This window comes from Bactrocera dorsalis, chromosome 2 (assembly GCF_023373825.1).
Source record: "Bactrocera dorsalis isolate Fly_Bdor chromosome 2, ASM2337382v1, whole genome shotgun sequence".
In the NCBI taxonomy this organism is placed as follows: Eukaryota; Metazoa; Arthropoda; class Insecta; order Diptera; family Tephritidae; genus Bactrocera; species Bactrocera dorsalis.
Genome location: NC_064304.1, coordinates 39,970,222 through 39,994,525, shown reverse-complemented (window position 1 = coordinate 39,994,525; position 24,304 = coordinate 39,970,222). Strand labels below are relative to the sequence as shown.

At 33.8% G+C, this 24,304-nt stretch overlaps 2 protein-coding genes across 10 annotated transcripts in view; one reads left to right on the top strand and one right to left on the bottom strand.

The window, feature by feature from the left end:
* LOC105224592 (uncharacterized) overlaps positions 1 to 24,304 on the bottom strand; it is a 229,400-nt gene that overhangs the window by 51,208 nt on the left and 153,888 nt on the right. The gene's annotated exons all lie outside the window — the stretch shown is intronic.
* The window catches only part of LOC105224589 (uncharacterized), a 91,537-nt gene that overhangs the window by 35,776 nt on the left and 31,457 nt on the right, over positions 1 to 24,304 (top strand). For 5 of the 9 annotated variants that reach the window (XM_049447364.1, XM_049447365.1, XM_049447359.1 and 2 more), the window contains exon 3: positions 19,787 to 20,044. In XM_049447364.1, the coding sequence (XP_049303321.1) occupies positions 19,787 to 20,044 (258 nt within the window). The remainder of the gene's footprint in view (positions 1 to 19,786; positions 20,045 to 24,304) is intronic. The other 4 variants (XM_049447366.1, XM_049447367.1, XM_049447363.1 and 1 more) reach the window with 1 other exon arrangement.

Here is a 24,304-nt window from a genome sequence, read left to right as displayed (position 1 = left end):
GCCGCTGGTGGCCAACTGCATGCGGTCAACATGCAAGCTTATTTTCACATGTGTGTGTGTGTGAGTTTTGCATGCATTCATATGCCCGCTATGCGCGATTTTTACGCTTTATTTCGCGTTTTCGCTTTTTGCTGCACGAGTTTTGTTGTATTTTGTTGTCTTGTGACTGTTTTATTGCCGTTAACTTGTTGTGGTTGTTGTTGCTGTTGCCTTGTACTGCGCTTTATCGCCGAAACTGGCCCACAACTAAATTATATCATAAGCCAGTTCGCCTTTGACTCGACACCCGGCATAGCGACGACAGCGTTGGCCATTTGCTGGTGCTAGCAGGCTAGCTTGTTGCGCGCTTGCTGTTGTTGGAGTTGCATGTTAAAGCTGGCAAAAAGATTTTAACGCTCGCCTAAGCAGCTTATTGACCGCCGTGTGGCAAATCTGCTCAACTGTGCAGCACTGATTGCAAATTGGAGGCAATTGGCGCTGTTGACCAACCAGCTAGTATATACATATTTAGATATATGTAAATATACAAATATATATGTATATGTGTGTATGCGTACAATTTGCCGTTCGCGCAGCAGCCTTACAGCTGACTGTCAGCCAGCGTTAGTGTCACATAATTTTCGTGGAATTTACGAGCTGCTTAGTTGACGTGTGCGTGTGTGTGTGTACAAGTCGGGCTGGTTGGCTGGTTGTTAGCGAACTGTTGGTGTTCTTGTTGTTGTCTCTTTATATGGAAGTGTTAGCTGTTGTTGCTGTGCTTGTGAGATATTCGACATTTTGGTTACAGTCTATTTGGAACAGTTATGTGATTTGTCGCATAATATCCGCGCTTATGCAGATCTACCTACATGCATGTATGGAAGTGTGTGTGTGCTGATGTTGGTCGTCTTGTTTAAGGAAAATTTTTAGTTATTTATATACATACATAGGTACATATTTACTATACATATGTGTTTTCAGTTATTTATATTTAGCAAAATGCCGGAAAAGCAGCTTTATAAAAGCGAAAATGTGGGTTTCTTGGAGGAGCTATTTTAACACCACTCTTATGGCTCAAATTTTTGTTTTTGTACAATATGAAACCAAAAAGAAATTGGGGAAATTAAAAAATCTAGTTACGAATTTAGCGACAATAATTGAGACTTTTCAGTTGCATTTTAATATCGACAGTTTTTATAGATAAACTGAATACTTACAGCCATAGGCACATAAATAGCGAAAAGAAAAAGAATAGAAAAGAGTCTACAAAAAGTTAAAAATCAACATAAAAAACGTTAACTTCGGTACCATTAAAGCTAGAGTACACAGAAATAGAAGTTTAAATACAAGAAATATATTTTGTTCGTTCAGATTGTATGACAGCCATATCATATAGTAATTCGATCTCAAAAATTTTTTCGAAATTTTGTAGCGCTCCTTTAGGCAATAATCTGCGCAAAATTTTGTGAGGATATCTTGTCAACTAAAAAAGTTTTCCATACAGGTACTTCATTTTGATTTGTTAGTTTGTATGGCAGCTATATGCTATAGTATTCGAATATCGGTGTTTTCAAAGAAATAAGTAGCTTATTTGACAGTAAAGAACGTGTGCAAAATTTCGGAGCGATATTTCGAAATCTTAAGTACTAGTGTGCGTATATACAGGCAAATAGACAGACGGGGATGGCTAAATCAACATTTATATTATTAGGTGTCCGATGTTTACTTCTGGGCATTAAAAATTTTATGGAAAACCTATGTAATATACCCTTTTCATGGCATAAACATATCCAAATGTTTATGAATTGATATTGGAAAGTTTGACATTCTTTAGCATAACATCACTCAGAACGTTTTGCCATTTAATCGTGAATTGTTTTATTTAAAGGGAATTAAAAAATTCATCTCGGCCAAAAAATGGAATTAACTTGTGAACATTTTTGTGCGATCATTTTTCACAACTTTCGACGTGAATTATCACGACAAGAGTGCATCGATGAACTAAAATCTTTGTATGGCTATGAAGCACCATTCTATAGCACTGTGAAAAACTGGTACAACGAATTCAATCGTGACCGACGCTCGGTCATAATGTAACACACCTTCAGCATTTCTTCCACCAGCATACATTCGATATTGCATGAACACCTGGCCGTAAAAAAGGTTTGTTCTCGTTGGATTCCGCACAATTTGACAATCGCTCAAAAAAGGCTCGTGTGGATTGGTGTAAAGAAATGCTGAAAAAATACGATCGCGGTGCTTCAAAAGACGTTTATAAGATCGTCACAGGTGACGAATCATGGATCTATGCGTATGAGCCCGAAACAAAACAGCAATCGACCGTGTGGGTCTTCCAAGACGAGCCAATTCCAACGAAAAAAAAAAACATTTTCGTTGATAAATATGCCTATTTTCATTATTTGGCCAGAAATATATATAGCAGCCCTCGTATAAGATGTTTCATTTTTCAGTATTTTGAACTAAATTCACCAATTTTTATTACATCTTCACATTAGGGAGGTTTTCCAGCTTTTTTTGACATCGCTCCTTTGAGCTTAAATACCAAACCTTCTAAACTAAGAATTATAAATGCTCGAAATTTTTTTAATTATTTCATTGGCTTAATTTTTTTGATTCCATAAAATTTCTTTTGGATTGAATGCCCGCTTTCCGCGGCCAATCAAACGTCTTAAATACATCTTCGTTGCCTTACTAACTTTTGCTGATTAAAATCATTTCCCTGCATTAGTGATTAGTATACGTACATATATGGATATGGCTTTAAAAACAAATTTTTTAATTTTATTTTACTAGTATAAAATGAGCATTTTTGTGAAAATGAAATACTAATTTTAAAGCGGAAAACAAAAAAAAAAATTATTCAAACACATTTTTTTTTATACATTTTGATAACCTTTCTGGCAATTTGTGGATACCATGCTAATAGAAATGTTCGTACTTTGAAGCAAATTAATCAGACACCCAATTTTCGATTTCTGCGTAGGTATCGAAGTGCAACTCAGCCATTGCGTGTACCATCGATGAAAACAAATGATAATCGAAGGAGCCAAGTCTAGTGAATACGGCGGGTGAGCAGCTCTCCGCCAAGTATTTTGATTGTATTCTGAACCGATTTTGCGTAGCGTGCAGGTGAATTGTCGTCTAACAAAATTACTTTGCCGTATCTTCTGGCCCATTCTGGTCATTTTTCGATCAATGCATGTTTAAAATTAACTATTTGTTGTCTGTAGCGATAAGTAATAATAGTTTCATCAGGCTTTGAAAGCTCATTATATACCACCAAACAGAGACCATTGCTTCCTTACCGAATTAATCTGTTTTTCCGATCGATGTTAATGGTTGTCCCGGATTATCTCCTGATTTTCTCTATTTTGAATTTAAAATAAACCAATTTTTCGTCGCCAGTAAAAATTCGATATAAAACTGATTTTCTTTCGTGTCTTTGAAGCAAAATTTCGCACGTGTTTTTTTTAGGGTTTCCATTAGTTTTTTATTTAATTCATGTGGCACCCATTTTCCACACTTTTGGATCTTTTCATTCCTTTCAGACGGTCTGAAATTGTTTGTTGCGCAGCATTTAACACGTTGCCACTTCATTTTGACCTCAAGCGATATCTTCAATCAATTTCTTTTTTGCATTTCCTAGTCTTCAAACTGTTTCTTTATTACTCACATCAAAATCATAATCTCTGAATCGTTCAAACGATCTTTTGCATGTTGCTTCTAATAGAGCATGATCACTTTATGTTGTGAATTTGTACCTTAAGATTTCATTTAAGCTCTCTAGACAAGTTCGTGCAATATTCTTTCTTTTCATAGATCATAATTGATTCTGCTGACCTAAGGATCGCCTTAGCTCTTCCTTACTATAATGTCAGTTTTACCCGATCTGGATTTCTGGATATATTTCTGTTAACACTACATGGATCTTTATTAAAAACTACAATTTTTCCAATTATTTTAGTAATTTCAGCAATAGTTTTTCTTCTTTTGGTCATCACGCATATAACCGCTCTCTTTTTCAGCGGGTATAATGTACACGTATGTAATGAAGAGTTGGAGTTGGAGTATTAATATATCAATTTAAGAAATTTATCTTTTGAAAAGTTAGAGTTAGTTAATATAAGTTTGTATAATTTAAGTTATAAGTTATGAAAAAGTTTCCGAAAAATAAATTATTTTAAAATACTTTTGTACCGACTTTATATTACAAGTAAGTAGATCAAAGGGGTTATATACAGTTCGAAGATCGAAAAAGCGAAATTTCCAGAATTTTTTCAGAAGAAATCTTTTAAATTTTTTGCCCAAAAAAATTCTACACATACTATGGTATCTTTTAACTGTATTTTAAGATTTAGTTTTAGTAAAAATATTTATTTGTAAAGGTACTACAGCTGATCTGCTGGAGCTCTTCACAAAAAGGACGTTTCGCGGTAACAACTAAAGCTCTGAACTAAATCCTCTGAAATGAAAAAAAAAACAAACCGATTTCGTTAGAATAATGTGAAATCAAATTTTTTGACAAAATGGCGGTTTCCAAGAAAATAAAATCGATAGTTTATAAAAATTTTGGACTTAAATTGATTATAAAAAAATATTTAACGGTGAGAAAAAATGTTCGATAAAATATACTATATCTTAGAAACTCGTATTAAAATGTGAGGCTAATCGGTTTAGCCGTTTTCGACCAACTTTGATAATACCATTTTGGGAAAAACGCGTTTAAAGTTTGGCCCTGTACTTCCAAGCACTCTGAAACGCCTTTCAAAGTTGTGTGTAACTTTGAAAATATTCACCGGAACGATATGAAAGTTTCTGTGTGTCTTCTTAAATATATTTACATTGAGAAAAAAAAATACAAAATGATTTTTGTAAATTTTAACTGTATAGAACCCCATAAGCAAAACTACGAGCTTTTAGAGATTCATCAAGAATTTTATTTCAAATTTTAAGTATACATATGTATATACCCAGAAAATATTACCAGAGCGCGTATTTTGTCACACGGTGTTTAAATTTTTCTTTTTAATAAAGAAATAAGTTCTTTTTTTTATATGTTTTGCACTTGCCACAAAAGACTTAAGCAGCGAACTTTTTGAGTTGAAATATACTCAACTCTAATTGAACTCATATTTACCAATTAATTTGTGTATAATATAATTTTCCTACGATTTTATTCAAATTCTTTGAACTAACTACTTTTCGTTCTTTTTGCGTCTGGCTCTTGAACCGGACGCAACACTGACCCTACCAAACACTGCTCTGAATCATATTTCATGCAAAGTAGACTACTTGAAATGCAGTAGACGCTTGACTAAACAGCTTTACGGCAAATCTTTCACTTTCATTAAGCACATATTATGTAAAAATGCACACCCTAATGGACTGCATTTTCATGCATATGCTAGCATGTTTAAGCCAATTTATTAATTAATTAAAGCAACTATTAGATAAAATGTAATACTCTATTTTGTAGCTGTGCTACAATTAATTCAAGGTTCAACACCACAGAACGGCACTCTAAAAGTGACTGTCAATTATGCCGATGTTGAAGAACTAAGAACAAATATTAACGAGTTCAATTTGAATAAATCGTGCAAACACATGCCACTTTCATTTCAAATGGTGCGATATAATCACATATATGTTTATATAAATATTATGTATATATCATACATATGTACATATGTATATTGGTATGTAAAAATATAGAACAAGCCACAATAAACTTATCTGCAGGCTGATTACAAAGGTAGTAACGCAATAACTTTGGTTCATGGCAAAATGGTGGAAAACAAAATAAAAACACAACAAATACAACAAAGCTAACAGCGGTTGTTTACACGAAAATTTATTTTCATGCATATTTGCACAACCAAACACATACTTACTTACATATGTGTATACCTGAATAAATATTAGTTAGTATATTACTAAAACTGCGCATTTGTACAGACCACTGACGTTCAAAAAGAAAAAAAAATTGAATATATTTGTAACATAAAAGTTATTAGAGCGTGTTACATAATAATTGCTCAGCTTTGCAATATTTCACGGATATAAGGTTCATTGTTTTGGTGTTTTTTTTCAATTTTTTACAAATTCTCAATACCGCTAAAAGCAAAGTAAAGAATTGGACTAAATAAAAAAAGCAAACAGCATTTGTTTTTGCGGCTAGTCGTGTTTAAAGTGCCAATACTAGCATATTTTTGTTCTATAATATCAAACAAAAAAAAATGAAAATAATTGTTTCCCATATTCTTAAAACTTTTGAGTTGCAGCTGAATTTTTAAAACTCCGCATTTTATTGCTGCATTTGGCTTGTTGAACGAAGTAAGACAGCGCGCGGGCGGCTTAGCACAACAATGCGCTGACCAATTACGACCCGCAACGGCATTGGATGGCGCATTGAACCCTGCCACACTCAGCAATTGGCATTATGGCCAACAGGAAATATTCGCAATGAGCGTCTATAACATTCCTAACACTTAATATGTCTAGCGAGTTTTAGGCAAAGTGTGTGCCCTCATACCTGATATTTAAACCTAATTTTTTTCAATATTTCTTTATTTATTGGATCTGTTTTTTATAGCCTAACAATAAGTTACATATATAATCTTAAATCTATTTAAAAAATAGATAAGCTCAAGCAAGAGATTGAGTAGTAGTAATACGTTGTTCTTTAGTACGCAGCCATATCTCTTCATTTAGTCGTTTCGATCGCAGGAATGTACCAAAGTATTAGCCAATGGATTGGGGTGATCTCGGAGTTTAGATATATATATACATATACTTGTACATATTTCTTTCTGATATCTTCAACTTTTTCCTTTATCATAGGAATACCAAGCTCTTTATGAATATTTTCATTTCGAATTTACCATGGCGAACACGTGATTGTCCTAAGCATTTTTGGTTATTGTATTACGAGTATATCAATTTTAATTGCACAGGTCGTATCCCAGTGTTGAATGACATGCATCCAAATCGGCTTAATGACCGCATTCTGTTGGGTCGAAAAAGTCTTTTCGTATTTCTCATCTTTCATCAATGTAAATCGAAATTTCAAAATTTCCAGAACGGAACCGATCGCAACACTGTTGTGCTACACGAACTGACACCGCATCGTCTCCGTAAACTTCACAAATTTCATTGGTGGCTTGCGTGTTATTCTTCCCATTTTTATACAAAAATTTCAAAATATAGCGAATTTCTTCATTATCTTCACTCATTTTTGAACAGCTGTAACTTTTTTTCAACTTTCCGAATTTAATTTTTTTGGTTAAACGAATCTTAAAGTCTCACCTTTCCAACGCTATATGACATGACACAATATGATTGGTAGCACTAGAGATATATGTACGACTGCAACGACATCTATTGACAAAATACGAAAAGACTTTTTCGACTACCCAATGAAAAAGCACTTTGTTGTCTAAGCTAAGTTGTGAGTTTTCATTTAAAAACCAATTTAAATTTGCAGCTCTTATCTTCATGCAAGTTAATTTTCATTCACATTTATAAGCCAGTTGGCTAGCCATTCTTCGACAGAACTTAAGTCCTCCGCTCATAATCTTGATGATATAATGTAAAATTAGTTATGGCTCACTAAAGCCATGTCATCGGAAAAAGTTGATGTCAATACATTATTAATATTTGAAAGATCTGCTATATACATATATGATGTTTAGATTTGGGCCTAAAACACCGCCCGATGGTATACCAGTTCTTATCTGCCGCTCAACGGATATGAGTTCTTCTACTTTAACCACAAAATGTCTATTTTTTAAATAAGACTCCAATGTTTTATATAATTCTAAAGGTAGAATGTTTTTAATTCATGCCACGCTTTATCAAACACCTTATCTTATCTTATTATAACATAATCGCTAGATGTCGCTAAAAATAGAATATCGCATTTAGCAATGCTTTCCTTCTGTATGCGAAATATACGTACATATTGGCTAGTGTAAAGAAATTGTGCTCAAACAAATTTATACCACAAGGTTCATTCATTCTTTTTGAACTTTAATAGTCGTGCACAATTCATGCTAGGTTTGCCTGTTTGTTAAACAAGTTAGGGATTAACTCCACCCAGCCGAAGCCAAATCTATACCATGTTTGTCGTTTGTGTCTACAAGTAGAATTATTTTTTTTGTTTTGGATTCTAGGTGTAGCGTGGTGCCTGTTTCAGTTTGTTCATCTGCTTCACAGTTATTAGGGATATCACCAAGTACTGGAATTCAATGCGTGTTTATCGAGAAATAGGATGATACATCTATTAAGGGATCAATGCATTCTTTCACTATCTTTGACGAAACTCTAAGAGACTCAAATTCGCTTGGCTATCTCTATAACTAAATGTATTTCTTATTGAAAGCACACTTGTTGTCAGAACAAGAAGGTTTTCTGTAATTGCTTGTGTTTGGAAAAAGCTTTCATCGTTTATTATTTCAGAAAATAATTTATTAAAAGCTCAAGTGAATAACAAAATCGTCATTTGGATGAAACTGGCTTAAATAACATTTTGATATAAATATATGTAGAAGACTGACAGACATTATTTAAATGAAAATATTTTCACTAAATAATGGACTTTCTGTGAATATTGAGCTATCAGAATTCTGCACGACCGCCAAGCCTGCTAGGCTACATCATTTACAACTTCTTAACATTAAAGAGAAATGTCAGATATGAGCAATGCCTTAGTTTGATTGACGATATAGCAAAACTTTTTACGATCCGATGAATTGTCATTACAGATAAATGGCTACAACAGAATTCCATGCGCACGGATAGACATTTTTATATTTCATTGGGATAATATGAAAAGGCTAATTAAAAAATTAACCAACTCCTGAAATGGTGCCAGCTATTTAGCCACCTAAAATTTGCACCACAAAAGAAGTGTTGAAAATTGCCAGAAAAAGTAAAAAATAAAAACAAAAAACAGCAAAAACTGAGGCTTTTCAATAGACTAGGTACATATATACATGAATGAATGAAGATGAGGAATGCACCGTGACCTTTGATCAATTATGCCTCAAGTACATACATATGGCAATAAAAAGTATTATTTTTTTCCCAGAAAAATTTCGCAATCATAATTAAAAAAAATTAAATTAAATAAAATTCAATCCCAACAAATTCCGCCAGGGTAGCTGGCAATTATTTTGCAAATATTGGCTTATCAGTTTAGTGTTATTTGACTGCTTGGTTTTCCTTTTCAATTTTTACTGCCATGACGACATTTCATCGCCAACGCCTTAACTGTTGGGCATGTAATCTGTATTTGCGTTGCCATTACTGGTACGTTACTCGACGCTTTTATGGCCACTCGTTGCAATTTATGTGTGTATAGTATGTATACAAATTGTATATACTTATGTATTAAACCATTTGTAGAATGTGTTCATTGCAGCTGTGATTAAAATAAATGTTTGCACGTTCATTTGTTGTATTTTCCGTAACTTTTAATATATCTGTTTTTAATATTTGCGCTGTATTAGTTGTTATTTTTACGCAACAGAATTGGCATAGCCATAGCCTTTAACTATAGGTGGCAAAGAGGCTAATTTTCGATTTGTTTATGTATATTTAAGGTTTCAAAAAAGTGGCAACTCTCCTAAATGAGGATAGTATTTTCAACTGTTAGCTTTGCTTTGCTCCATTCAATTTTCAAATCGTGTTTTTCGTGAAATTTGTTGAAATAATTTTATTAAAAAACTTATACTGGTGGCAACTCTTTTCAAAAGTATATTTCAAGCTGTTAACTTCATAGCATATTCGTTTTATATCGGTGTTTATCGCATATTTCATTTTATAAATTTTAATGAAGAACATTTTTAAATAGTTGGTAATTCTTTTAAGAAATACATATATTTTGACGTAGTTACTTTGTTGACACTTTCAACTTGATATCAAGCCTTATCTATCATACAGCTTATCTACCACATTTTATTGATTTAAAATTAAAAAAAAAGTTTCAATTCCAATGTATACATATGTAATATGTTCACGTTAATCATTGCTAAACCAATTCAAGTTGGTAACTGTGTAGGCATTACAAACTTACCAGTTTCATTAATTTAAAAATTTTAATCAAATGGCAGCCCTACTTATATTTTTTTAGCTCTAAAATTTCCTATACTTATCATATATGAAATCCGGGTTTACGGTAGGTACTATTTATATTATATTTTTTATGTTATTGAAATTTCATTTACATACGTAGGTGGCAACTCAGGCCAAAAATATATTTTCTAATTTAAGCTGTGTTGCACCTACTCATTTAGAGACATATACATAAATATTTATCGCATAGTTTATCTTATGAATTTAGTTGAATTAAAATTGTTTTAAGCTGGTGGCAACCCTAATGGTATAAATAATTTAATTCCAAACTAAAATTTTGTTTAATTTATTCCATTTGATAATTAAATGTATCGCTTCGTTTCTCTTAAAAATTTTAGTGAACTAAAATATTTAAACATATGGCAATCCTCTTAATTTTTTTCCAGCTCTTAATATTTTAAATCTTCTCAAATTTATTTAGTGTGGTAAACATGCTTATAATAACGTTTATTTTAGAAATTTTAGTGCTTTAAACTTTTTAAACAAGTGGCAACCTTTCTAGGAAAAATAGGGTACTATTGACAGATTTATTAACGCTATTCGTTTTGTTACAATTCATTTTGTTGGCCCACCCAATATACATATTTAATTGATATAAATATTGAAACGGTTAAAATTGTTTCAAACAGTTGGCAACAGTTGTTGGAATAATCAATTTATTTTAAAATGAAAATTTCGTTTAATATATTCCATTTGATAAAAAAAATTTATCCCTTGGTTGTCTTAAAAATTTTACTGAAGTTATATATTTAAACATGTGGCAACTTTCTTAATATTTTTCAACTGTAAGCTTTGTCAAATTTATTTACTGTGATAAACATATGTATTTATTATAATGTTTATTTTATACATTTTAGTGAATTAAAGTTTTTAAACAAGTGGCAACCTTTCTAAAAAAAATAGTGTGCTATTGTCAGATTCATTTAAACTTTTGATTTTTTAACCATTATTACTGATCCACTCACTAAATTTAATTAATATCAATATTCAAACACCTGGCAATTTTCCTTAAATATTTTTTTAACTGTAAATTTCCTCAAACTTGCTCCGTGTGTTGCTCTGCGTACCATGTTTCTCCATACAGTTAATTTTCTTGATTTCAATTCTTCAAACAGCTGGCAACTATGTATTACTTTTCACATTTTTATTTCAAGCTCCTTCGCACATAGTTTCGCTCTTTCTCTTCGGCTAAAAATTGCTTATTTAAGACAGTTTTTCATTCCTTCCACTACCTCCTTTGTCATTGTCAAACTATACGATCGAATATATAGTATAGTCATAGTATTAGAAATAACTTTCTAAAATGTCTTCTGATACTTGATACCAGTTGAAAAAAGGGGCTGAACCAATTTGTGTATGCTTGTTTGTGTGTGGCATGCGTCATGCTGCTTTCATTGCTGTCCGTCCGTATTATTGTTATATGCATTCTCGCTTCGCTTGCCGCAGCAGCAGTTCTGCCACTCTTTCATTTTTTGTTTTTTTTTGTATTTTTTGTAATTTTTTCGAGTCAACTTTTTTGTGCAAAAATCTTGACCACGGAACACTCCCAAATGCGAGACACATGCACTTAATAGTTTATTCACTTGTTCTTTTTTTCGCTCCGATTTTATGCTTCTCTCCTTTACTGGATCACTTTGCACTCAAGCCACGTTCCAATTGCACCAACAACAAAGCGCCGTGTAATCGCTATTACACCAACAATTTACGAGCATATCGGAACGACAGTGGAAAGCACCGGGCAAATGCGTTGCACGTTCTACGTCGTCGTACGAATTGGCAGCAGGTATTTTGGGTTAGCGCCACGGCGCAGTCGCAGCTGCCATCAAACAAGAGTAACAGTTCGGATTGTGCTACTTTCATTGCGGCTCAGCTCAAAACTGAATTTGCTTGCATATTGCTTTATAGTTTTTTCCGGTCCACAATGTACATATGTATATGTGTTGTTGTTGCTTTTGTTGTAATTGTTGTCTTTCAATTTGCCGTTTGTCGGTTTTGCATTAATTTCCTTTCTTGCTTTAATTCGCTTGCTTTTATTTGCAACTCTTCCATTTCGACAACAACAACTTTTCTTTACAACAACAATTGGATCATTACAACAACATTTGTCTTTCAAGCAGTTATTTGCTTGGCATTGTTGACAATAAAAGTTCTCCACTACACGCTCCATTTGATTGGCAATTGATCGCTTGTGTTTGTGATTGACTTTCCGGGGGCGGCGCGGAAGTTCAAAGCAATATTGATGTTTTAATAGAGTTTTATTTTCTGATTCTAAGGGAGTTCAAAGTTTAATGGCAATTTTTCTCACGACCAACATAAAGGCAATGGCATAAACTCGGTCAATTGGTTTTGCTGTTGTTGAAAAAGTTCTTTTCCGATTGACTTTATTTGCTTTGCTTTTTATACTATTCATATTAATAGTACTTACTTGTAAATACTTATATTGTACATATGTACGTATATGTATATGTATGTGGTTGTACATATTTTCGCTTATATATTTTGGCATATAAACTCAAAGTGATCAACACTGTGGGAACTCTCCATAAATATATTTTCAACTATTAACTTTTTTGAGGCTATTAAATTTCATTATACCAGTGTATATTGTATAGTTTATTTTAGAAATTGTTTTAAAGTAAGTATTTTGACCAGGTGGCAGCCCTTCTTTAAATATAATTTTGCCCTAAATTTTGCTGAAATTAGTCAATTTCAAACCCGTTTTTATTGTATTATTCACCCTAGAAATTTTATTATAATACAAATATTTAACAGGTGGCAACTCTTAATAAAAATATATTTTTAACACTTAGATTTGCTGAACTTGCTATCCAATTTTATTGTATCGTTTATCTTATGTATTTTATTGAATTAAAAATTTTAAACAGATGGCAACCCTCAGTACCAGTTTTTCTTTAACTCTAATTGGTGTTAGAAATTTACAATTTCATACCCGTGTTTAGTGTAAATGTTCATTTTAAAATTTTTATTGAAATACAAATATTAAACAGATGGCAAGTCTTATTAAAAATATTTTTAACACTTAGATTTGCTGAATTTGGTATCGATTTTTATTGTATCGTTTATCTTATGTATTTTATAGAATTAAAAATTTTAAACAGATGGCAACCCTCCGCACCAGTATTTCTTTAACTCTAATTGGTGTTAGAAATTTACAATTTCATACCCGTGTTTATTGTAAATATTCATTTTAAAGTTTTTTTTATTGAAAACAGGTGGCAACTTTCAATAAAAATATTTTTTTTGTTCTTAGATTTTTTAAATTTGGTAACCGTTTTTAATGTATTGTTTACTGATACATTTTATATAAGTAAAAACAAATGGCAACCCTCATTACCAGTATTTCTTTAGCTTGAATTGGTGCTAGAAGTTAACAATTTTATACCCGTGTATATTCCATAGTTTATCATAAAAATTAAATCGAAATAAAATTTTTGACCGAGTGGCAACCTTCGTTAAAATTTCGTAAGCTGTATGTACATAGGTATGCATATTCATTGCTGATTCTGGCATGAGAAGAAAAACTTGCCACATCTAGCTTCCTTTTGTTTACTGATATATTGTATTTCCGTGCTTATTCTTTAGCAATTTCACGATTTTCCTTCCAGTTTGATCTCATACGATTTTTTTTGGTATATTTTGCTAATGAAAGTCGTATAAAAAAGCCATTAAAGTGCAAGGTCTTCATTTTTAAACGGTTTTCCTCAGTGCAAATCTTAATGCACAAGGTTAAATACTCGTATCAGCATGCTTATTGCAAGAAGCAGTTTATGAAGCTTACGTTTACCTACATAAATAAAAAAATATATTTTATTTTGTATTCTTAATAGCTTTTCGACATGTTCACATATCAAATTTTCATTTTTGACTTTCTCAGTTTGTCAATTTCTTATTAATATGTTATTAGCAGAGTGTGATGCATGCCGAATTACTACCGAATACAAGCTCTACTTTACACATACATAGAGTATTCGAGTACACATTTAGCCAAAGGCGGTTCTACGGCTGTCAATGTCAACAACAGTTATCTTCCGTATGACGTACATTTGTTAATAAAGTGATTAGATGCTGCCAAACCAAATCGGCTGGAGATTTGGTACTTAAATTATTTATAATTTTTTAACGTTTATTTAAAAAAATATGTACAATAGTATTATACAAAGTGTTGCCCATTTGAAGCTATAAAATTTTTCCAACTTTCTGGCAATTTATTGATACTGTCAGAAAAGAACTGTGCTGACTTGGAAGACAAGAATGAAACAAGCCAATTTCTGATACCCTATTCTGTTGTGAAGCGTATTCTAATGAGGACGTTATGCATTACACTGAACGACTGGTCATCAGAAGCCGCAAAATCTAGGGCAGCCAAAGTTCTCTACCTGCTGATTTCTAAATCAAGTTAAAATTTTTAGTTTTTAACCGGTCTTGCAACATAAGGCCTACCGTTGTCATGATGGAAAATTATTGTCTCGTGTTTAGTCGCAAGAGGAGGATAGAGGATACTCCAAGTGTAGCCAGGTCCCTCTCAACCTGATCTCTCCAACGGAGTGAAGGTCTTTCTCTTCCTCTGCTTCCCCTGGCGGGTACTATGTTGGATACCTTCAGAGCTGGGTGTTTTCATCCATTCGGACAACATGATCTAGCTACCGTAGACGCTGTCTCTTAATTCGCTGAACTATGTCAATGTCGTTGTATAACTCGTACAGCTCATCGTTCTATCGAATGCAATATTCGCCATTGCCAATGCGCAAAGGACCATATATCTTCTGCAGAACCTTTCTGATGAAAACTCGTCATATTTGAATTACTCGCCCGGCTTACCATCGGCCCAAGACGCTTAGTTAGTTGTTCTAATACTGGTAATTGCTAATTGAACTTCTTCATGGTCGGGCAATGGAACATCTGCTCCCTCGCCATCGATTAAGAAATCGGGTTCACCATCTCCTGGTGTTACGCTTTCACTACCACTCAGCAGGCTGGAGAAGTTCTCCCTCCATAATTTTAGTATGCTCTGGGCATCAGTCACTAGATCACCTTTGGGGATTCCACAAGGGTAAGCTCCGGTCTTGAAACTTTCTGTTAGATGTCACATCTTCTCGTTGAATTTTCCAACATTAGTTTTTTTTCGTTTAGTTAACAAATGAAAAAGCCAAGCATGTTGTTTATATATCATTTGCAAGTTTGTTTTTAAAGGAGAAATAGGATTAATGTAATTGAAATCTAAAAAACTTAAAGCAATAAATCAAAATGAGAAGAAGTGTGCCCTTAATAGCGCCGGCATGTTCTCTTAACAGCAAAAATATCTGATAAATGCAAACCGATTTGTCGAATTTCTGAGTGACCCAGTTTAACATTCGCAAATAATGTTGCTGCTACTTTAATTATAACAGCACAAAACAACAAAAGCGACAAACTGCACATTCATCAAATTTTTACAATTTGCTCCAATTTCTAAACAGCTCTACCGCTCACAATAAAATATTGCCAAACATTTAGAATACTATATATACAACGTACAAGCACACGCTGTGCCATGGTGACTATAGAAACCTCAAACTTAAGGTTGATTTATCTACCAATCCAAGCAATTGCAGTGGCTGCCAAACAATCGTTGCCACCAGAACGTGCCGGCATGCAAAAAACTCTATCAATTGAAGTGCTGCCACATGGCTAAAATGGTTAGCGTTCTGCGCATGCGCCAAAGCGATCGAATTCACCGTTCACCTTTCGCTTAAGCAAAGTGCCAAGGAGTTGTTTCTCTTAAGCCGCAGCGCTTTAGGTCAGACAAAAGAGCATGGCTATGTAAATGGGAGCAAAGAAATCTGTGTATGTGTGTGTGTGACAAGGCTTTCTTAAGTCGATTTGTTGGTCGGCGCAAAAGTACAAATTCAATTACCTGCCGATCGTTTTGGCAGTGATATGCATTGGCTTGGCGTGGGGTACCGCTATAACCGCAATGTCAAGCTCGCCATCGCCGCTGGCGTTATCGCTTTGGCAGCCGCGACAGCAGGCAGTTGGCCAAAATTAGTGTTGGCAATAAATTATCCAACGCGCTCTTAGCTCCTACACGCTCTTCTCATATCAGCTAAGCTGGTGCGTTCTTGGCGTTGGAAAGCGTTTTTTGGTTACTTAAATATCGACAGGGAGCACGCGGCAAGCGTTGAGGTATTAACTTTAGCTTTTGCAGCCTTTTGACCTGAATCGTGTATTGGCTGTTGAGTATTTTTTTACTTGTTGATTTATGTAGGGATTTTTGGGTGCATATATGTGCTTGATCCGGCTGATGTATTTCGTGCAGGGCAATACTGGAAAAAAACGTAAATCTGCCGAAAAAATTACACAAATTCCAAATCAGTTTCCGGAATAGCCTTCAATGCGTGTAGCGATTCACTTTTAATGTCTTCAGTTGACTCAAAACGGTTTCCCTGGAGCGGTCGTTTGAGTTTACTGAATAGTCAGAAGTCACACGGAGCTAAATCAGGCGAATACGAAGGTTTCGGCAAGATATTGGTTGAAAATTTGGCGAAAAACTCACGAAGAATCAATGCAGTATGCGACAGTGCATTATCGTGGTGGAAAATCCAATAGTTGTCGGCCCATAATTCCGGTCTCTTTTTACGAATATCTTCACTCAAACGATGCATAAATGCAGTCAAATAGCACACTACAGCTCGATAATCAAAGAAAACTTGATTTTTGACCAGTTTTAACGTGGTTTTTGATTTTGGAACCAACCGTGCCATCACATTTCTTAGGCTCAAATAGTCTTTGAAAATAGTTTTTACTGATCCTCCCAATTTTCCAACGTTGCCAGTATGATCTCTGACTATTAATTGTCGATGTTCAGGCACCAATTCGTTTTTTTTTTTTGATGTGTTGATAATCAGTTGAAGTTGTTGATCGTCCTGGACATGGTTCGTCGTCAACACGCTTTCGACCCTCTTTAAATAATTTTTAACAATCAATGTGGGTTCTCACCCGAAATTTAAATTTAAAAATCTTACTATTTTTTGCCCACAGCGTGCCGAGCTGAGTCGAATTAGCCTTACTCGTCTGTACATATGCGAACACCTTAACAACGAATTTTTAACAATTCCTTTTCTCGCAAAGGATCTGTTCAATTATCCGAATCGCCGATATCGGACCACTAAACCATACAGCTGTCATACAAACTGAAGAGCGTAAGTACTTGTACCACAAAAACTTAAATATTTTCGTACAGTGTTGCTAATATTCAGATAAAACACAAATATTTCATCTTGAAATTTTAAAAATACTTTCGGCAAAACACAACTCAGCACATTTCTAATATGCTCCACTTGGCAAATTCACTGAAATAAGTCATTAGCCAATTTAGTTATGCTACATTTACATGTGTTCACATAAAAGAACGCTCTAATAGTTGTATACACATACATAGAAGTATGTATGTGTGTATGTGTACGTCAGCTGTCGGTGTCGATAAACTTATTTCAAAAATTAATTGATTTTGCTCTACCGTTACGGGCAACCTTCGGTGCTTTTGTGCGCAAACGCACAACCTACACACTCACAGCCGCCATAGTACAGTTATTTACAATTAGCGTGTGGGCAGCACAGACACACACAGGCAGACATTTGCACCGGCACATGGGGCGTTCTGGCTATTGAAATAAAAGAATTTCGTTTCACTTAATTTCGCTTAACAACTAAGGAATTTCGATACGGTAGTTTTTTAATAACTCGCGCTCTTTGTACTTTCCACTTAATTTTTACCTACATCTTTTTATCTAACCTCAATTAGTACTTATCTCGCTGCTGACTTTTGATCAAAATCGTTTTTGTTGTTTTTCTTAGAACTTCCAACGAAATTGTGTTAATGCAGCAGACTTCCCAATAAGTAATCATTAAAAACAAACATTTGCTTTATTCGCTTCGTTGAGTTCTTCCATTATTTGCGCTTGACGCGCCGTGTTGCTCATTAAATCAAGCCGGAGGTCATAAGTAGGTGGCTGGGAGTGTAAGCTTCGTAAGAAGTGGTGGCGACTGCGCGCATCGTGGCGGCCGTGATTAATGTCAGCCTATTTGCTTGTTCATAATTTGTTTGATTAATTTTTCAAAGTTACGTTGATGAGCACAAATTGTCTACGTTCTTTGCTTGTGTTGTTCTTGTTGTTATTTAGCAAAATTGCTTTGGGCCTTGGAGTGTGGCTAAAAGGTGTAAAGTGGGACAATAGGCGCCTCATTAGGCGCGAATCAGAAATAGCAGTGAGTTTTAAAGGTTCATTTTTGATGGAATTAATGTTCTAGTGGATGAATGAGGATAAATACAGGTATGAACATATGTATGTATGCAGGTATGTATGTATTTAATTGCCATTCCGTCAATATACCATATAAAAGCATTTCTGTGATTATTATTAAATTTTTCATTTAAAAGCTCGGCTATATATTTTCCACAAGAATTTTTCACGTGATTTCATTATACATTTAATGAATTTCCGAACATGTGGCAACTCTTTTTTTATTTTCCCGCACTGAAATCATTCATAAATCTTTTTTCTCAATTATTTTTCACGTGAGTTAATTTTTTTTATGAATTTCCGTACATGCGGCAACTCTTTTTTTTTAAATTTTCCGCACTGGAGTTTTTCTTCAACTATTTTTTCCAAAGTATATAATATAATATTATTTACGTAAACTTTTTAATTGAATAAAAATGTGAAACAGGTGGCATCTTTCTAAAAAAGAATCAAATGTAAACTGGCTTAAATATTTTTATTTGCATATACTATAAATTTTGCAGCATTTTAATGTCAGAATAATTTTGTTAAACAAAACTTTTACAGAGATGGCAACCCTTCTCAAACAATTGTTCAACTATGAACTTTCTTGCATGGATAGAGGTGCGCAATAATATCTAGTTTTTACAGAAATATTACTGTAATGAATTTTAAATAGGTGGCAACTCTTGTAAAAATTCTTTACTATACTATTATTTAATACTCATATTGCATTATTTCTTTTTATTAATTAATATTTAATTAAATTTTAATAACATAAATAATGAAATAGCTGGCAACCCTTAAAAATTTCATTGACAAAAATTATTTTTAAAATTTAAATGATGTTTTTAGTATAATATAAAAATATAATATACTTTCACACTTTAATTTAATTGAAATATTAAACAGGTGGCAACAACTTTTCCAAAATATATTCTACTATGAATATTCCAAATTAACTTTATTTTTATACCCATATCTTATTATTTCTTTGTATAATAAATTTTAAAAACATTATTTTTTTAAGATATGGCAACCCTTCTCGAAAAAACTCGACATTCTCTAATACTACGGAAATCTTTTCAGTTTATAATGTTTGCGTTATTTGTTTTTGATTAAAAAATTTTAAACATCAGCCAATTTTGCAAGATTTTCTTAAGAGCATATATCAACTTTATTTAACTGTACAAGTCTGTTGTTTCAGCAAAATAAAGTATTGCATTTATTTTTCCTAAAATGGTCGACTACTTATTTATTAAGTATTTTTTAAATATTTTTATTGCCTTAAAATTAAATTCTGCACTTTAAGTCGTCTTTTAAATTCTTTAACTCGTTTTTTTTTAATGTTATTATTTTCTATTTACTTCCAGGTGGCAACACAAGAAGTATCGACACAAAATGAATTTGCGCCACGCGTAACGGCGACATGCAAATCGGGCACAATGAATATCAAAGTGAAATTCAACGGTCCCTACACGGGTGCAGTGCATGCGCGCGATCATCGCAATGCGGCCTGCATGGCCATGGGCGACGGCTCCGATGCGGTGGGCTTCAGCATAAATCTGTTGGCGAAGCAGGGTGCGCCCGATTACTGCGGCGTGTTGGTCAGCAACGTGAGTGGTGCCAATGTAAGCTAACCAATTGTTCCAATACTAATTCACACTAATTTACTCACTTGACTTTGAAAGCTAATTTCGTGTTGTTTTTGCAATCAGTTATTTTTTTTCTTGTTTACATGACATTTGTTGTTGTACAACGATTTGTATGCATCGATGTGTGTACTTGGTGTTGTTGCGAAATTCACGACACGTTTTCACGGCGTCGAACGGATTGTGTGTGTTCCTTTTTTTTGCCATTGTCAATACTTGTAATTCAATAGATGATTCTTTGATGATAATGATGATAAAAGAAATGTTGATGATGATGAGAATGTTGTTGTGGATATGAGTATACATTTTGTTGCTTTAGTTGTGATGCTTGCAATCGAGATTCGGGGAACTTATTAAATTCATTGATATTTGCTGTTAGTTACTTGATTAGGCTTGACATTCTTTGAAAAGGAAAGCAAACATGTGCGTTAAATATTAATTTGTATTTCACTATAAAATGGTATAGGAATTATATTCACGTCACAAAATGGTCCGAAATTTTTATAGTCAGTATGCAAATTTCAAAACATGGATTTTCCTAATATAAACTTCTAAAAATTTAATAAAAATTTGGCTATTTTTGGAGACTTAAGTTTAGAAGTAAAAATTTCATCCACATAATTAACGAAAAAATGTACATTTCTTGGATCATTGGACCTCCCCTTTCAATTCAATTAAACTCATCTTCATTCATTGTACTCCAGCTAAGTGACTTTTCGGATTGCACTGGAGCAATGCAGAGGAGTATTTGCTTGATTTAGCCAGTCACTTTATAAGCACTTTCGGGACAGTTTCTAAAGATTGAAATTATTCTTCCAAATAGACAAATAGACAAGAATTAAAAAAATAAAGGGTATAAGATTTAAAAAAAAAATCAAAATTTGTTTTGGCAGTAGATCTTATGATCCTTATTAATTGGTGGGTGAGGTCAGTGCATTTGTATTTGTTTACCCCAAAAAAGGACAGTAAATGGTTTAAAAACAGGAATTTTCGTTTTTTTTTTATATCCATTCATTCGTGTACAAAAACAAAAGATGCAAGCGGCTTCTTCAGTGAAAGTATTCCTTTTATAAATGAAGCAATTCACACTGTTGAAGATTTTTTTAAAAGCAAAACGAAAAAATCTACGCAAAAAATGTTGTTCCAAGGATGGAAAGCATTGGATTTTACTGCAAGATTCTTGGCTAGTTCACAAAGCATAAACCACCCAGTAGTGACCTAAAAACACTATTTTTAGTTTTTGAGCTGCGGCCGCTTTCAAAATAGTCTCCATTCGATATTATGCAGTTTTACTAGCGCTTCATCCAATCATAGTTCTCAAACTCGCTTTTTAGGTTAACCTTTAGCTCTAACAGCTATTCGCTTTTAATTGTATCATCTATACTAGTAATTTATATATGTAAATGCAAATATAAAAAAACTTATATTATGAAATATTTATTAAATAAAGACTGAGAAAGCTAAATTCGGTATCTTTTTTCTTATCTTTAAGTGTTTTCTATTTTATTTTTTTTTGAGAGCTCTTGATAGTTATAACACCTTAAAAACTAATAATGTACAGGTATAAAAAGTTTCTCCTCATTCAATTAGTATCACTTCCATCAATATCCATTTGCACCAGAAATATTTTCAAAATTTCGCCAAAATACTAGTTATTTCACAAATAAAATCCTCCCTTGCATGTATATAAACTAAATAACAATAACTAATCTCTTAGCGGTTGATATCCACTAAATATAACCCTAAATGGGCGCAAACAAACCAATCTTGTGTTAAATTAGTTCATTAAGGATATATGAGATATGCTCTTTGTTAATGAACATCTTTTGAAAGGCGCTGGCACCTGACAAAAAAAACAATAGAATTAATAAAATAGAAGCTGGAGGCTAAAGTGTCGAGTTTCATCTATAGTAATTTGACATTTCGTTTTGGGCAACAGGGCAGAAGAAACTATTAGACTATAAGAAACTCTAAAACACCCTTCGAAATTTGCGATTGATATTTCACTTTATTTTATACAAGCTATTTTGTTTCTTCAATGAAGACGAATAAGTTTATTGGTTAGTCATAACCAATAAGAGGGGAATAAATATTCTCTTGTACCTACAATTTACACAGAAAAACATAAGTTACTCACAGGTTAGCACCTAACTGGTATCTATCGGTTGTCTCCTGTGGCAGCCAAATGTTGCTAACGCCATTCTAAAGGCTTATACAACCAGCAATATTTTAAACACACATTTAATCTAAAGCCCGCAGGTTCTTATCTTCAGAAAGTGCGATAAGACTAAAATTATTAATTGTTTTTGAAAAAAATGTCACTAGCATTAATAACCTTAAAGTCTCTGGTGTTGTTGACATTATGATTTTGACTTGTTGTGATAATTGTTCGGCACCGGGCTGAAAAATAATTTTTAGTACCAGATTCTGAAAACACAAATTTTTGAATATTTTCTGTCTTTGCAGAAATTTTAGTAAAAATTAGACAATTAAATTTATTTAAGCCCAGCAACAGAAAATCAGATATCAGGCAGTGACAATAATGACCATTTTATTCGCATACAAATAAAAGTTGCGCTCCAAAGTAAACAGGACTATAAAAAAACAGAACAAATGGTTTTTTCGGCAAAATCAATTTATTTTTTTTTTTCAAAATAGTCTCCTTCTGCTTCAATACAGCTTTTTGTGATTTTTGGTCATATGATCGGTCACAAGCGTTGATCGATGAGACGGCGCATCATCGTATTCGAAGCTTTTTTTCGAACCGATAACACAAACAAACTGACACTTAAAACGCTCACTGGACAATTGATAAAGATAGCAGATTCTAACGCACCAGTCCCAAAAAATAAGGTGACATTGTATTTATTTTGAAAATTCTTTATTTATTCTTTCAAATCAATTTCATCCCCTTCAAAGTAATCCCCTCCCGATGCAATGCACTTATGCCAACGGATTTTCGAATCTTCGAAACACTGGTTGTAGTCACTTTCCGGGATGGCCTTCAGTTCCGTCTTCGCTGCGGCTTGAATCTCCTCTATCGTATAAAAACGGTGTCCCCGGAGCGGTCTTTTGAGCTTGGTGAACAGCCAGAAGTCTCACGGCGCCAGATCAGGTGAATACGGCGGTTGCGGAACGATATGGGTTGAGTTTTTGGCGAAATGTTCACGAATTACGAGGGCAGTATGGGATGATGCATTATCGTGGTGTAAAAACCAAGAATTGTCTTTCCACAATTCCGGCCTTTTTAGGCGGATAGCGTTACGCAAACGACGCATAACATTCAAATAATATTCCTTGTTGACTGTTTGACCGGTTGGAAGGAATTCATAATGCACAACTCCGCGATAATCGAAGAAAACAGTCAACATGACCTTGTTTTTTGAGCGAATTTGGCGCGGTTTTTTTTGTCTCGGCTCTCTTTTAGCACGATATTCGCTCGATTCCTCGGTTGTTTCGGGGTCGTAAGCATAGATCCAAGTCTCATCGCCAGTTATAATGCGTTTCATGACACCCTGGTAGTCGGAAAGCATCGTTTCACACACTTCAACGCGACGCCTTTTTTTCCAAAAAAATCAATGTTTTCGGTACCAGTCGAGATTTGACGCGCTTAAGGCCCACTACATCCTTCAAGATGGTATTGGCTGAGCCTTTCGTTATGCCAACTTCATCAGCAAGGTCTCTAATTGTTAATCGATGGGTTTTCAACACCAAATCTTTGATTTGTTGAAAGTGAGCTTCGTCGGTTGAGGTTGATAGTCGCCCTGGACGCTCTTCGTCTTCGACACGTTCACGGCCGGCTTGGAACTCACTATACCACTTGGAAACATATTTTTTAGACATAGCCTTATCACCAAAGGCTTTCTGCACCATCCTCAACGTATCCGCAGCAGAAAATTGATTCCGTAAACAAAATTTAATACAAATTTCGACATCGCAAAAAATCTCAAACACTAATGAATATTTTGACATGAAATTTGACATAAATGTGACTGACAGTACTACCAACCTAAAAAAAAATAATTCTCCAAATTCTTCGACGCGCGCAGTTTAAATTCAAATGTCACCTTATTTTTTGGGCACGGTAGTATAGATGGCGCCACCAGAGAAGAAATAAACCTTTGCAGTATTTTTAAGTACAATTTTTTTATTCAAAATTCAGATCAACTATTTTACTTTCACAATTTCAAAAAAAAATGTCTGCATGCATTTTTCTCAGCACCAAAACTCTCTCATGCT